The sequence below is a fragment of the Ursus americanus genome, chromosome 8 (assembly GCF_024610735.1).
Source record: "Ursus americanus isolate L20-20 chromosome 8, mUrsAme1.1.p, whole genome shotgun sequence".
Lineage (NCBI taxonomy): Eukaryota > Metazoa > Chordata > Mammalia > Carnivora > Ursidae > Ursus > Ursus americanus.
The window spans coordinates 80556172-80568392 of record NC_142134.1 but is presented as its reverse complement, the minus strand read 5'-3'; the positions used below and the strand labels follow the sequence as shown (position 1 = coordinate 80568392).

Sequence of the window (12221 nt, the reverse complement as noted above, 5' to 3'; positions counted from 1 at the left end):
CCGCTTTGGGAGCAGAGATCTACAGGACTAAGCTCAGGCTGCGTCTCCTCTGGCACGCGTGCACACGGCCGTGTTGTCCGTTCGGCACAGTCCGGCGGCAGCCCGGCGCGGAAACACAAAGGTGACGTTGCCGCGGGCCTCGAGGCTGCAGTACCCCTCAGCTCCCGTGCCGGCCGCCCGGCACTGCCGCCGTGACACAGCACCACAAAGCTGGAGGCCGGACGTCTGACCTCAGTGTGGCAGCCCCCCCCCCATACCCAGGCTCCAGGGGACAGTCCGCTCCTGCCTCGTCCAGCCCCTGGTGGCCACCGAGTCGCTGGACCAGCGGCTGCATCCTCTCTGTCTCTGATAAGACACTTGTCATTGGACTTGGGGCCCACCCAGGTCATCTGGGAGGACCTCGTCTCCAGATCCTTTGCTTAATTATGGTTGCAAACACCCCATCTCCAAATAAGATCATGTTTTTGCAGGACGTCGTTTCCCACATACAGGAAGGGAGCCCGGGCTCAGTCACTGGGGGGTTTAACACATTCGTTTTCATTCCCGTGAGGTCCTAATGGCTGCTGTTTATTGTTTTCCATGCGTTGTGCAGATTCGGAACCCCAAGACCCTTCTTCCCATGCCAGGGGTGATGGTTGGCGACATGGGGAAGAAGCTGGGGCTGAACGGTATGGACAACGGGTGAGTGTGTCCCCTGACCTTGGTGGTCACAGTGTTCTCTGTGGGGTCACTACTTGAGGCTGCTTGCTCAGGACTTACATCCCCGCTGATGCCAGCCCGTGGGCTGTTCTGGCCCTCCTAGAGGCCTGTGGGGCCTGTAATGCATGGCAGGGACACACGCCTCACCTGCCCCTTGAGAGCTGTGTCACACACACACACACCCCCCCGCATCACACAGCCCGTGTCACTCACACACCCCATGTCACACACACCGTGTCACACCCACCCTGTGTCACACCCACACCCTGTGTCACGCCCACCCTGTGTCACACAGCCCGTGTCACTCACACACCCCATGTCACACACACTGTGTCACGCCCACCCTGTGTCACACAGCCCGTGTCACTCACACACCCCATGTCACACACACTGTGTCACGCCCACCCTGTGTCACACAGCCCGTGTCACTCACACACCCCATGTCACACACACTGTGTCACGCCCACCCTGTGTCACACAGCCCGTGTCACTCACACACCCCATGTCACACACACTGTGTCACGCCCACCCTGTGTCACACAGCCTGTGTCACTCACACACCCCATGTCACACACACTGTGTCACGCCCACCCTGTGTCACACAGCCCGTGTCACTCACACACCCCATGTCACACACACTGTGTCACGCCCACCCTGTGTCACACAGCCCGTGTCACTCACACACCCCATGGCACACACACTGTGTCACACACACCCCCATGTCTCACATACATCGCATCACACACACATCCACTGGCCTGGCCACCATCTGACTGTTTCTGGAACAGCTTTTGTGGTCTGCATGTGCTCAAAAGAGGTATGTGAAGTTTTGCTTTCAGTTAAACTCACGTGAATATTTTCACAAGTATAAATACATTCAGACTTGTTCTGTCTCTGTGTGGCAAGAACGGGTGAAGATTTTCCATTCCTTAAAAAGGGCACTTTGAGTTTATAGGGCTGTGCTTGGGAAAGCATTGCTCAGCTTTCCAGTAATAAAGCTGGAACACTCCGGGGGTGCTGGCACCCAGTCTGTTCTTAAAAAGTGGATATCTGAACTCACTGCCTGGGGGGGCCTCCGCCAGGCCTGCGCCTCCACGGCGGCCCGTCAGAACAGCTCCACAGAGGTCCAAGCGCAGCGGCTGCTCCCGGGCAGGGCCTCAGATGCTCCCGGCGGGGCCTACAGAGGAGCCGGTCTATTGCTGACCTTCGTTTCATCCTTGGGAGGGTGACCCGCAGAGCCTGGTCTCTTGCCTGCATGCTGGCAGGGGCCTGGCGGCCAGCCGCGCATTCCTCACTGGCAGATCCCCTGGGTGCTCACCAAGGAATTTGGGAGGGGCTGCTCCAGCCGGCCTTGCGCCCAGCCCTGGTCTGCTCTCTTCCTGGGGGTCCTGGGTGGTGCGCTGCATCTCTCCTCCACGGCTGCCCAGACACAGGCTGTGGTGCAGACATCGGCGGCACCCAGGGGACATTGACACGCCTGCTGTCCACCCACCGCACGGCTCTTAGGAAGCACCTTCCAGGTGTCGGGCCCGGTGGCCCCATTACAAGGGTCAGTAAGACCCACAGACTTCCAAGGAGAAGGAGGTGGCTCAGTGAGAATGTGGACAGTGGGCTGTCGCCACAGAACGGGGCCACCCTGTAGTGGTGTCTGGGGGCCGCTGGTACTGCTGCAGGCCGGGTGAGAGGAGAGTCACAATGGGCCTCTGGGGGAGGTGGTGGCGCTCTGAGGGCTGTGTGCGCAGGGATCACGGGAGACCCGGGCCTGCTGAGGGTCACGGCATGTGCCACGTGGCTGGAGGCTGGGAGGAGCGTGGGGCTGGGGGGGTCGAAGGGACTTGTGCAAGTGTCACCATTCCGGTCCGCAATTTGGAAGGGCCCGTGCTGCTGTGTGCAGAATGGGCTAAAGAGGTGGGTCTGCACAGAGCCCAGGGGTGATGGTCACAGTGAACCAGACCAGAGGACGGGGGGCTGAATGAACACAGATGGAGGGGAGGCGGCAGTCAGGACCCTGCTCGCACAGAGCTGATACCTGGCTTGGATGGGGTGCTTGGCCCCTCTTGGGGGTAACCGCAATTCGAGCAGGAGCTGGTGTGAGCAAAGAGGGGCTGCTCCCCTCTCGGGCAGGGGGATGCTATGCTTTCAACCGTGGCCTCCTATGGGCTAGAAGAACATTCTGGGCGACATTGAAAGTGCTCTTGGTAATCAGATCAGTTGCTGCGGGAACTGTCAATATTCCTAACATGGTTTGGGGTTTTTGCTCCGTTTATGTACCATCCATTGCTTTGTGTAACCTTGTCCCTTAGACTGTTATGAAATAGGTTTTCCCAAGCTCACAACCCCGACAAATACCTTCGATTGCTAACACACAGGAGATCGGTAATGGCGTTGAGTGAGCCTCTAGTCTTCTTAGCTTTTCAGAATAAACAACTTGTGTGCCTTCGGAGCACCAATACAAGAACTCGGTTCTTTTGTTGGACGTGAGAGTTTTCAAACCTCAGTTTGCTGTTTTTTCACATCGTGGATCCTGGTATGAGACTGAAGGGCGAGAACCAGAGATTCTGATCTTTAAAGAAATCCATTTCCTCCTTTTCTGTTGGCTTCCCAGCTTAGTCCCAGTGGCATGAGGCTCCTGGCCCCATGGCTACCAGCACGCGGCCATTTGCTTCGGCACAGAGCCCCGCCACATGCACGCCACGTTGTTTTCCTGAACCTACTCTTTAGATAGAAAAATGTGTTGACATTTCCTGTCTTTGGTGTCTTCTCCCATTTTCTTTCTTTGAGGGGGATTGTCACCCTTTTATCTTTCCCTTGTTTTTACTTGGCTGGGTTTCTGGAGGGAGAGAAGCCCCAGGGCCAGAGCCCTGTTTAAGCAGAAGTCCTGCCGTATCTCCGAACAGATTTGCCATGTTCCACAAGGTTCGGGTTCCTCGCCAAGACCTCCTGAACCGGACCGGAGACGTCACCCCCGAGGGTACCTACGTCACCCCCTTTAAGGTACAGGTATCTGCGGGTGGGACATTGGTAGGAGGAAGGTGCCGCACGAGACGCTCCCTGGGCTTGTGCAGAGACCCGCCGCCCACGCTGGGCTGGCCGGTGGCAGACCTCTCTTGGTTCAGCTTCCAGTGCCACCAACAAGGAAGCTGGCACTTGGGTCAGCTGCACCCCAGGGCCCTGGGCATGACGACAGATGCTGGCCGCCAACTGCCCATGGATGGCCACTCCTCTGCCCACCCCCCAGCTCTCCGGGGTTACTTAGGGAGGCTGCCCTTTGCTGGTGCTATTTCCCCCAAAGGGCTTAGGGACTGGGTTGCGTGGCAGACCATCCCAAATGGGGATAACCGTGTTCTCTCGTGTCTGGTGCTCACCGTATCCCTGAATTCTTTAGAGGGGTAGACCTAGGATGGCCATGGCCCACATTGGAACAGGCGGTCGCCTCCTAGCTCCTGAGTTCACGGCTAGGGTGGCCACATCCCCAGGAGTACATGAGCCTTACAGGACTCTTTCGGAGGACATGCACAGCCTGACTGGAGCCAGAACAGCAGGGTTGGGAGCAAACATGATAGGGACGCTAGGGATGAGGAGAGAGGGCAGCAACATGGAGCCTGGGTCTCTTACCAATGGGAATAGTAGCATCAGCCATTCATTAGAAGCTGGTAGGGAAATGAGGGAGCAGAAGACACACGATAGAGGGGGTGAGCATCACAGGGGTCAGGCTGGAGGCTGGGAAGCCTGAGTGAGGGGTCCTCAGCGGCACAGGGGAGACTGAAGCAAAGGGAGAGGGGGAGAGGCAGCAGCACGGGTGAGGAATGTCTCACGAAGGAGGGAGCAAGCCCCGATGGAGGGCCCATGAGCGCACGCTTCAGACACGCTGTAGGGAAACGAAAACATTCCAGAGAGACACCTGAGATCTTCCAGAGACGGGGTGCGGCTCAGACTCCTCCAGGGTGGAACTTGCTGAGCCTTCGGATTTCCTCAGTGACGACACAACACACCGTTGTGCCGTGTGGGGCGTTGGGACTGTTCTCCGCGTGCCGGCATTGGCAAGGTCACCGCACAGATAGCACAGGGCACATAACTAGGGAAGAAGAGTCCAGATAATAAAAGAAATGAAGGCAGGAGAGGCAGCAAGAGGTGGGGAGGTCAGGACGGCCGGATGAGTTAAGGCGGCTGTAGCCAGGGCCCGACCGCAGAAAATCACCCCCGGGGCCCTGAGGCCGGCAACAGGGGGTTCACACAGATGCACATGAGGCCGCTGTCCGCCGTAAAAGGGCACAGCCATTGACCATCACAGCCCTCAGGAAGGTTGTCTTCCATGGGGAGGGAGGAGTTCCGGGGGGATGGGGGTCGTGGAAACAAGACGTTGGCACCAGCGGGGGCCCCTTGGCCCTGGGGCCCCTGCCTGCATGCTCCGCACAGCCCAGTCCCCTCCGTCTGGAGCCCCTGCCTCTGTAGCAGAGCGCCACTGGGTGCCACCTGCCATCACCGTCCATGACTCAACCCCCCACAGCGCTGCAGCTCGGCCTGCCTGGGCAGCCCTGGCCTGGAGGTCTGGGTCGGGGTTGCCCTGGGGACGGCTGGGCAGCTGAGCTGGGTGGCCCTGCAGGAGTGATCTGGCTCCACTCTGAGCTTCCATCCCCAAGGCCGTTCCCCACTCGCACTCACCACCTTCCTTTCCTCCACAGGATGACAGGCAGCGGTTCGGCGCAACCCTGGGCACCTTGTCCATCGGCCGGGTCGTCATTATGGGCATGTCTACTGCGAACTTAAAGCTGGCCGTCTCCATCGCACTCCGTTTCTCTGCCACCCGCTGTCAGTTTGGACCGTCAGACGTGGAGGAAGTACCGGTGCTGGAGTACCAGATGCAGGTACGGGTCTGGCACGTCCGGCCGCCGCGCGGTCTGTCGGGACGCACACACGCTGCGCTGGGGGCTGCGCGGGGCTTCCTGGGGGCCAGTCGGACCCCCAGCCACCACGGACCAGCTGACTGGGGAGCTTAGCAGCGGGGCTCCGTGAAAAGGAGTGTGTGCTGTAGCCCAAGTAAGGGCGTCGGAGGAGGCACATTCTGGGGCGCTCGCTCCGTTTGTGTGTGAGGACACTGTGGGCACCTGCGGTGGCTTCGCACGTCCAGGGCCACGTTGTCTGACCACTCAGTGTCCCTAAGACATGACCCTCATGGGAATAACCAGCCGCAGCAGCTGGGCCTGCAAGCTGTTTGCTGTGACGTCATTCAGAGCAGCAGGAGGGACACTCGTCCTGCCAGTTGTTGGGAGAGGCCCCCTGGGATGACGGAGGGAAGCCCGGGCGGCAACACGGAAAAGCTGCTTAGCTCAGCTCACAGCAAAGGGAGAGGCATTCTATCCTGGGCGATGCTCACAGTGCTTATATGCGAGCCTTTCATCACACGCTGGCCTCCACGCCTCCTGGACGTCAAGACTTCCCGACACTCCTGCCACACAGGCCTGGTCCTCACACCTCCTCACACGCTTGGCTTTCACCAGGTGGGCTGGGGTGGCCGTTCCCAGTTCCCTGGGGGTGAGGGGGCATTGAGGGTCAAACAGGGGTTCCTGTCTGAGTTCAGCAGCAAGTCTGACCCGGGCTTGGGCCAAGCTCTGTGTAAGCACAGGTGCGTTTGAGTGAGAGCTTGAGGGAATCATAACAGAATCCCAGTTTCTTCTAACAGTTCTTACCACGGCTGCGAGCCTATTTTACTAACAAGTAGATGAGGAGAAGTAGAATATCTGGTTCATGACCATGTGGCACACATTGTCCCCTCCACCACGGATCCCGTGGCCTCTGTGAGGTCAGTCCCCCTGACTGCCTGGGTGTCAAGGGTGGCTCAGCAGTCAGAGAGCCTGCTCGAGCCAGAGCCCTGGCACTCCCGACCACTGTCTGTGTGCCCTTGGGCAGGGTACCTAACCTCTCTGTGTTCTGGCCATCTTATTAATAAAGTGGAGCTGATAATACCTCCCTGTGGGCTGGTTGTGAGGGTTAAATACATTAGTCCATGGAAAGCAGTCGGCGGGGTGTCTGGGGCTTGGCACTCAGTGAGCGATAGATGGTGACCGTGTCGCTGGTGGTGGTGACAGCTTCCCGCGCCCTTTCCTGCTTTTTGCTCAACCCAACCTTCCATCCATGCAGCAGTGGATGTGAGAGAGAACCCCTCCCTGCCTTGGGGGGACTGCCAGCGCCCTTTGAGCCTCAGTTTCCCCACCTGGCTGAAGGGTGATTGCTTGAGCCCTGGTAGGCACATAAAGCAGAAGCTGTCACCTGTCCAGCCCTGCATGCCAGTGCAGTAGGCTGGTTTCCCTAGTTGTTGGTGGGCTGATGGTCCCCGTACCAGTCGTCTGTGTGCTGAGACGGTGAGCAGGGTGCGCGGGACGTGGCACCTGCGGGCGAGACCGTGGGCTGGTGGGGATGGATCGGCTGGGTGGGAAGCGCATTGGGTGGGGGGCCTGCCCGTTAAGTGTGGCTGCGGCAGCAGGGTCCTGCCGTTCCTGACCCATGGCCCCTGGTCTCTTCTCTGGGCATCATATCCATCGGCCGTCTGGACGGCTTGGTTCTCTGCAGGGTGGGGGACGGTGTTCTCCGCCTGGGGGGGGCGGGCTCCCCATGAGGACGTGCGACGTGTTAACGTGAGCGTCTTGTTGGCCGCAGCAATGGCGCTTGCTTCCCTACCTGGCCGCCGCGTATGCCTTAGACCACTTCTCCAAATCGCTCTTCCTGGACTTGGCCGAGCTGCAGCAAGGCCTCATGGGAGCAGACCAAAGCACCAGGCAGGTGAGAGGCGACCCACTCTTCTCTGCAGGGTTTATTGTTACTGTCACTGAGGCTGAACAGCACAGACTCAGCCTGTCTCTCAAAACAGCATCTGTTGGTCCATGGCGGCCCCGTGGGGTTCTGAGACGCTCCCTTCGTCCTGTCCGCCCACTCGGGCCTCTTGGAGTCTTCGCTGAGATTTGGACAGTTTGGGCACTGTCCGTATTCCCGGTTCTCAAGGATGTGCTGACATGCCTCTAATTCCAGTCTGTGAGTTCAGCTGTCCTCCTTTTGAGAACATGATGATTGTGCAGAGTCCGCATTCCCGGCCCCTCAGCAAACTTCATGGTTCTGATCATTTCGTAAACAGCCCCGTGAAGGTCTGAGTCCAGCTGACGGGATCTGAATTGACAGTCAAGGATTTATGCCACAAGTGAGTGTCCGCTGAGCTCAGCCACTACGTAAAGTCATCCTTGGTTGATCTCTGCGTAAACGTTTTACAGCCGCCTTTCCATGGCCCCTCATGTTGCCTCCTGGGCGTGAATAAAATGTGAATCACGAGGAATGCGTTTGAAAACAGATTAGAAATACTGCAGATTGGTATTATGTACAACACCCTAAAAAGCCTGTATCAAATTAGCACATTTTGGAATATTCAGCACAAACAACCGGAGTCAGGCGGCAGTGGGGGGTGTGGAGACGGCCAGCAGGGTGCACTGCTCAGCAACGCACGGGTCCGTGAACGTCGGGGTTCAACATGTTTTTCCCCAGCGTGAGTCACTCAAAGTTCTGCCAGCTGACATTGGAGTCATTCTCCGGTTAATAATGTTGTAAAGCGTAAGCGGGCTTTATTCTCTCTGAACGCAGTGGTTTCTCTGAGGCATGGTGGGACCTAAAAGTGGCCCTTACTTATTTCAAGTTGAAAACACTGGTAAAAGGGGTCATCTTGTTTAGCAGGCACGTGTTTGTCTCTTTCTCTTAATTATTTCTATGAAACGTTAGACAGACGCGAAAGGATATCTGTAGGACACATGAGGCCCAGAGACGCTGGCCGGGCATGGCCTTGGAGAGTCGACTGGACGTCATCGTCACCTGCGCTGTCTCCTGGGACCCGGTCTCTGCCCGCCCCCTCCTCAGAGGGGAGACCTGTCCCTGCCTCCTGTTTGATTTCTTGCTTTTCTTTCTGCCGCAGCATGCTGCTTGGTTTCAGGCTCATGAGCGCCCATAAACCGAGTCGAAACGCCCTAGCTGCTTCTGTGCTGTGCCTCCGTGATCATCTTTATGCCCCTGGTGTTTATTTGCTGCACGGAGCTCTGGCCCATCTGTTTTCATGGCTGTGAGACCATTTGTACCACAGCGTATCCACTCTGAGATGAATCCCCCTTTTTAAGCTAAAATGGGTTTCTTTCTTTCTCCTGCAGTTGTCGGGTGCTTGGATTAGACTAGAGGGGACACAAGCCTTTGACGCTAGGGGTGAAGTGACCCCTGACCTCTGGTGTCGGAGCCTCTTTTCACCTGTTCTTTTTGGATTTCCTCTCCCAAGGCAGAGCTTGGACGTGAGATCCATGCCTTGGCGTCGGCGGGCAAGCCCCTGGCCTCATGGATCACCCAGCGGGGAATTCAGGAATGCCGGGAAGCGTGCGGAGGACATGGCTATCTGGCCGGTAGGTTTTGAAGCATGTGATGGTTTTCTGTCTATAGCCCTACTTTTGACTCGGGGTCAGCAAACTACTGCTTATGAGCCAAAGTCATAAGTTTTTGCAAATAAAGTTTTATTGGAACATGGCCACACCCATTCGTTCATGAATTTTCTGTGGCCGTGTTTGCATGACAACCAGGGTCTAGTTGTCTCTGTCAAGCCTAAAATCGTCACTGGCTGGCCTTTCCCCAAGCAGCTTTGTCGACCCCCCTACCCTCGACAGACGCCTCCACTCGCTGCTGCCTCCTGCTCCGTGGTCTGCTTTTGGGGTAAGGAGCGGTGGGGAGGCTGTGTGAAGGAACCCACCAACACCCCAGCAGAAAGTAGGTAGTCTGTTCATTTGAATTGTAACTCTTTGCTTAATGACTTGGCAGTAAACGGGCACCAGGTTTTGTCCCAGTGAAAAATTCTTAAACTTAGAAAAAGAGAGTTGATTTTTATTGGCACCGGCTCTTGTTTGGGCAGCTGGTGTGTGGGCAGCCGACAGCCCATGACCAACTCCCGCTCTACAGTTTGGCCAGCTAGCCAGCCTCGCTGTGCCTTGGTCTCCTCATCTGTAAAATGGGGACGATCATAGTGTACCGCATCACAGGTTCCTGCCGTGATCGCGTGCGTTACTACGCATAAAGTGGTCATCGCAGTGTTGGGCACGTGGCACGTGGCCAGTAGCTTCTATCTGTGGTTGTTGTTGGAGCTTTTAGTATTATTGGAGTTGGCTGCTATTCCGTGCGAAGGTCCCGTGTGCCGATGTCCAACGATCGGTAAACTCTAGTCAGGCCAAGCAGACCACATTCTGTCCAAACAACAGAATCGACAGAACCTTGTTTTTACTTGATAGCTCCACAGGAATTTTAGGCTCTTGCCAGCTTTGATCACTTCAGGGATGGTCTGTGGATAATTACGTGCTTTCAGCGAGGACCTGCCCCAGGCACTTGTCATGCGGGCGGCCAGCAGTGGTGCCTCGGCTCCCGCCACACTGTGCCTCCCCGCTACCCACGCGACGACGGGTGACCGTGGCTGTGCCCATGTCACTTACACGTCTCATCCTCTGTGCCACGTTCTATAGTTTTCTTTGTTGTCACAGCTCAGAGAGACACTATAGTTCATTTTGTCAGCCTTTAAATAGAATAATGAAATGGAATCGTGCAGCCCCGCAGACAGCATAAACAACCGAGGCAGGTGGCGTGGGTACAAACACTGGGCTGGAACCAGCGAGGCCGAGCTCAGTGGGGCAGATGGAATGGGCTCGGTCGAGGTTTAATATCAACTGCGAGTTGTTTTTTTGTGGTCGCGCCCAGCTGTTTCAGCAGAGTGGTCTATGGCATGGGACAGCAGGTCGGGGGAAAACGATCAGCCTGTCCCAGGTGACCACAAGCCCCATGGCTGCTGCAGAATGTCTCACACCCTCTCTGGCTCTGTTCCCAGCAGTGTGTGAGCGTGGGAATCCCACTCCTCTTCCCTCTGGCTCGGCCTGTCCCACCCAGCCTCACATGTGGAGAATATTCTCCATCAGAGGAGGGAGACCCACATGAGAGGGTCTAGCAAGCATACCTCATAAAATATGTGAAGGAATCAGGTCCCTTCACTGGCAGGAGAGACAACAAAAGAAAACTGAGACTTGTTTTGAGGTATTTGAAATTTCTTTCTTTCTTTCTTTCTTTCTTTTTTTTTTAAGATTTATTTATTTATTTTGAGAGAGAGAGAGAGAGCGCACGCGCACGCACGAGCCCACAAGCGGGAGGGGCAGAGGGAGAAGGAGAGAGACAATCCCAGGCAGAATCTGTGCTGAGCATAGAGCCCGAGGCAGGGCTCGATTGCATAACCCTGAGATTGTGATCTGAGCCGAAATCAAGAGTCCAACACTCAACTGACAGCACCACCCACGCACCCCAAGATACTTGAAATTTCTTGTGTAAAAAGATGGGTTCCCCACAGGGTAGGCAGCTCCCCTGAAGCGTCCGTCAGTGACCCCCATGCCGGGGCTCTGCCGGCTGACCGCGCAAGGCTCAGTGTCCGCAGGGGAGAGGGAGATGCAGTGACTCTGGACGTCTCTCGGGCGCTCGTGCTCGTCAACGCTGCGGGGGTCACGGGCTCGACTGCGTGGCTACTCGTGTCTTCCTCAAGACGGAGCAGCTGGGTGGGAGGGTGGATGGACCCAGCCGAGGAGGAGGCGTGGTCAGGGCCGGGCAGCCTCGGAGGGCCTTGTCTCGGTCAGGCCGGCCAGGACCTTCGGGTTCCCAGGGAGCGGCGGGGATCCTGCCGCACACAAGCACTTGCTGACGAAGCCCGCGGCTTCCTTGCAGTGAACCGCCTGGGTGACCTCAGGAACGACAACGACCCAAACTGCACGTATGAAGGGGACAACAACGTCCTGCTGCAGCAGACCAGCACCTATCTGCTCAGACTGCTGGCCCGCCACGTCCACGGTGAGCCCCCGCCCTCGCTCACGCAGGTGAGCCGTCCCAGCCCCGCCAGGAGAGCTGTCCCCACAAGGCAGTCCCTGTGTCTGCAGGAAGGAAATGTGTTACTAAACGTGACTGACCAGCTTCCGGGGTGCTCAGCGAGGTGGGGCGGGAGCGGTCACTCCGGTCCTGGGTGTGCTCGTAGGTGGCGCTCGCTTTGAGAGCCCTCTGAAGACTGTGGACTTTCTGGAAGCCTATCCTGACATCCTTGGCCAGAGGTTCACGTGCCCCAGTGTCAACAGCTGCTTGGACTCCTCAGGTGAGCACATCGTCTCCCTGTTTCCCTCCCGTCATGATCCCTGGGGCCCACTGTGTAGCAGGGGTGGGCTGTGGCGGGCCCTGCGTTCATCCAGCACCTCGCTGGGTGTGATGCTGGGTCAGGCGCTGACTCTCCCTAAGGATGAAGAGGGAGAGGCTCTGGGTCCTGTCCCTGCCTCTCCGGGCGGCTGGGCTCCTGCCCATTGGCCGCCCCTGTGACTGAGCCTCCTTCATGGGAACCTGGGGCCCTCCCACTCAGGGCCTTTGCACGTGCTGGCCTCGCTGGCCTCACTCTGTGGCCCCTGCCCTGCGGCACGTTCAGCCTTCTCAGCTGCGGTCAGCACTGG

At 57.5% G+C, this 12221-nt stretch overlaps 1 protein-coding gene across 7 annotated transcripts in view; it reads left to right on the top strand.

Moving 5' to 3' along the window:
* ACOX3 (acyl-CoA oxidase 3, pristanoyl) overlaps nt 1-12221 on the top strand; it is a 39120-nt gene that overhangs the window by 9718 nt on the left and 17181 nt on the right. For 6 of the 7 annotated variants that reach the window (XR_015725600.1, XM_087864319.1, XM_045777079.2 and 3 more), the window contains exons 7-13: nt 593-681; nt 3597-3693; nt 5382-5564; nt 7354-7476; nt 8999-9119; nt 11458-11580; nt 11762-11875. Coding sequence is in view for 6 of the 7 variants with exons in the window: in XM_087864319.1 (XP_087720445.1) it covers nt 593-681; nt 3597-3693; nt 5382-5564; nt 7354-7476; nt 8999-9119; nt 11458-11580; nt 11762-11875 (850 nt within the window). In the remaining variant the exon portion in view is untranslated. The remainder of the gene's footprint in view (nt 1-592; nt 682-3596; nt 3694-5381; nt 5565-7353; nt 7477-8998; nt 9120-11457; nt 11581-11761; nt 11876-12221) is intronic. The other variant, XM_087864320.1, reaches the window with a different exon arrangement.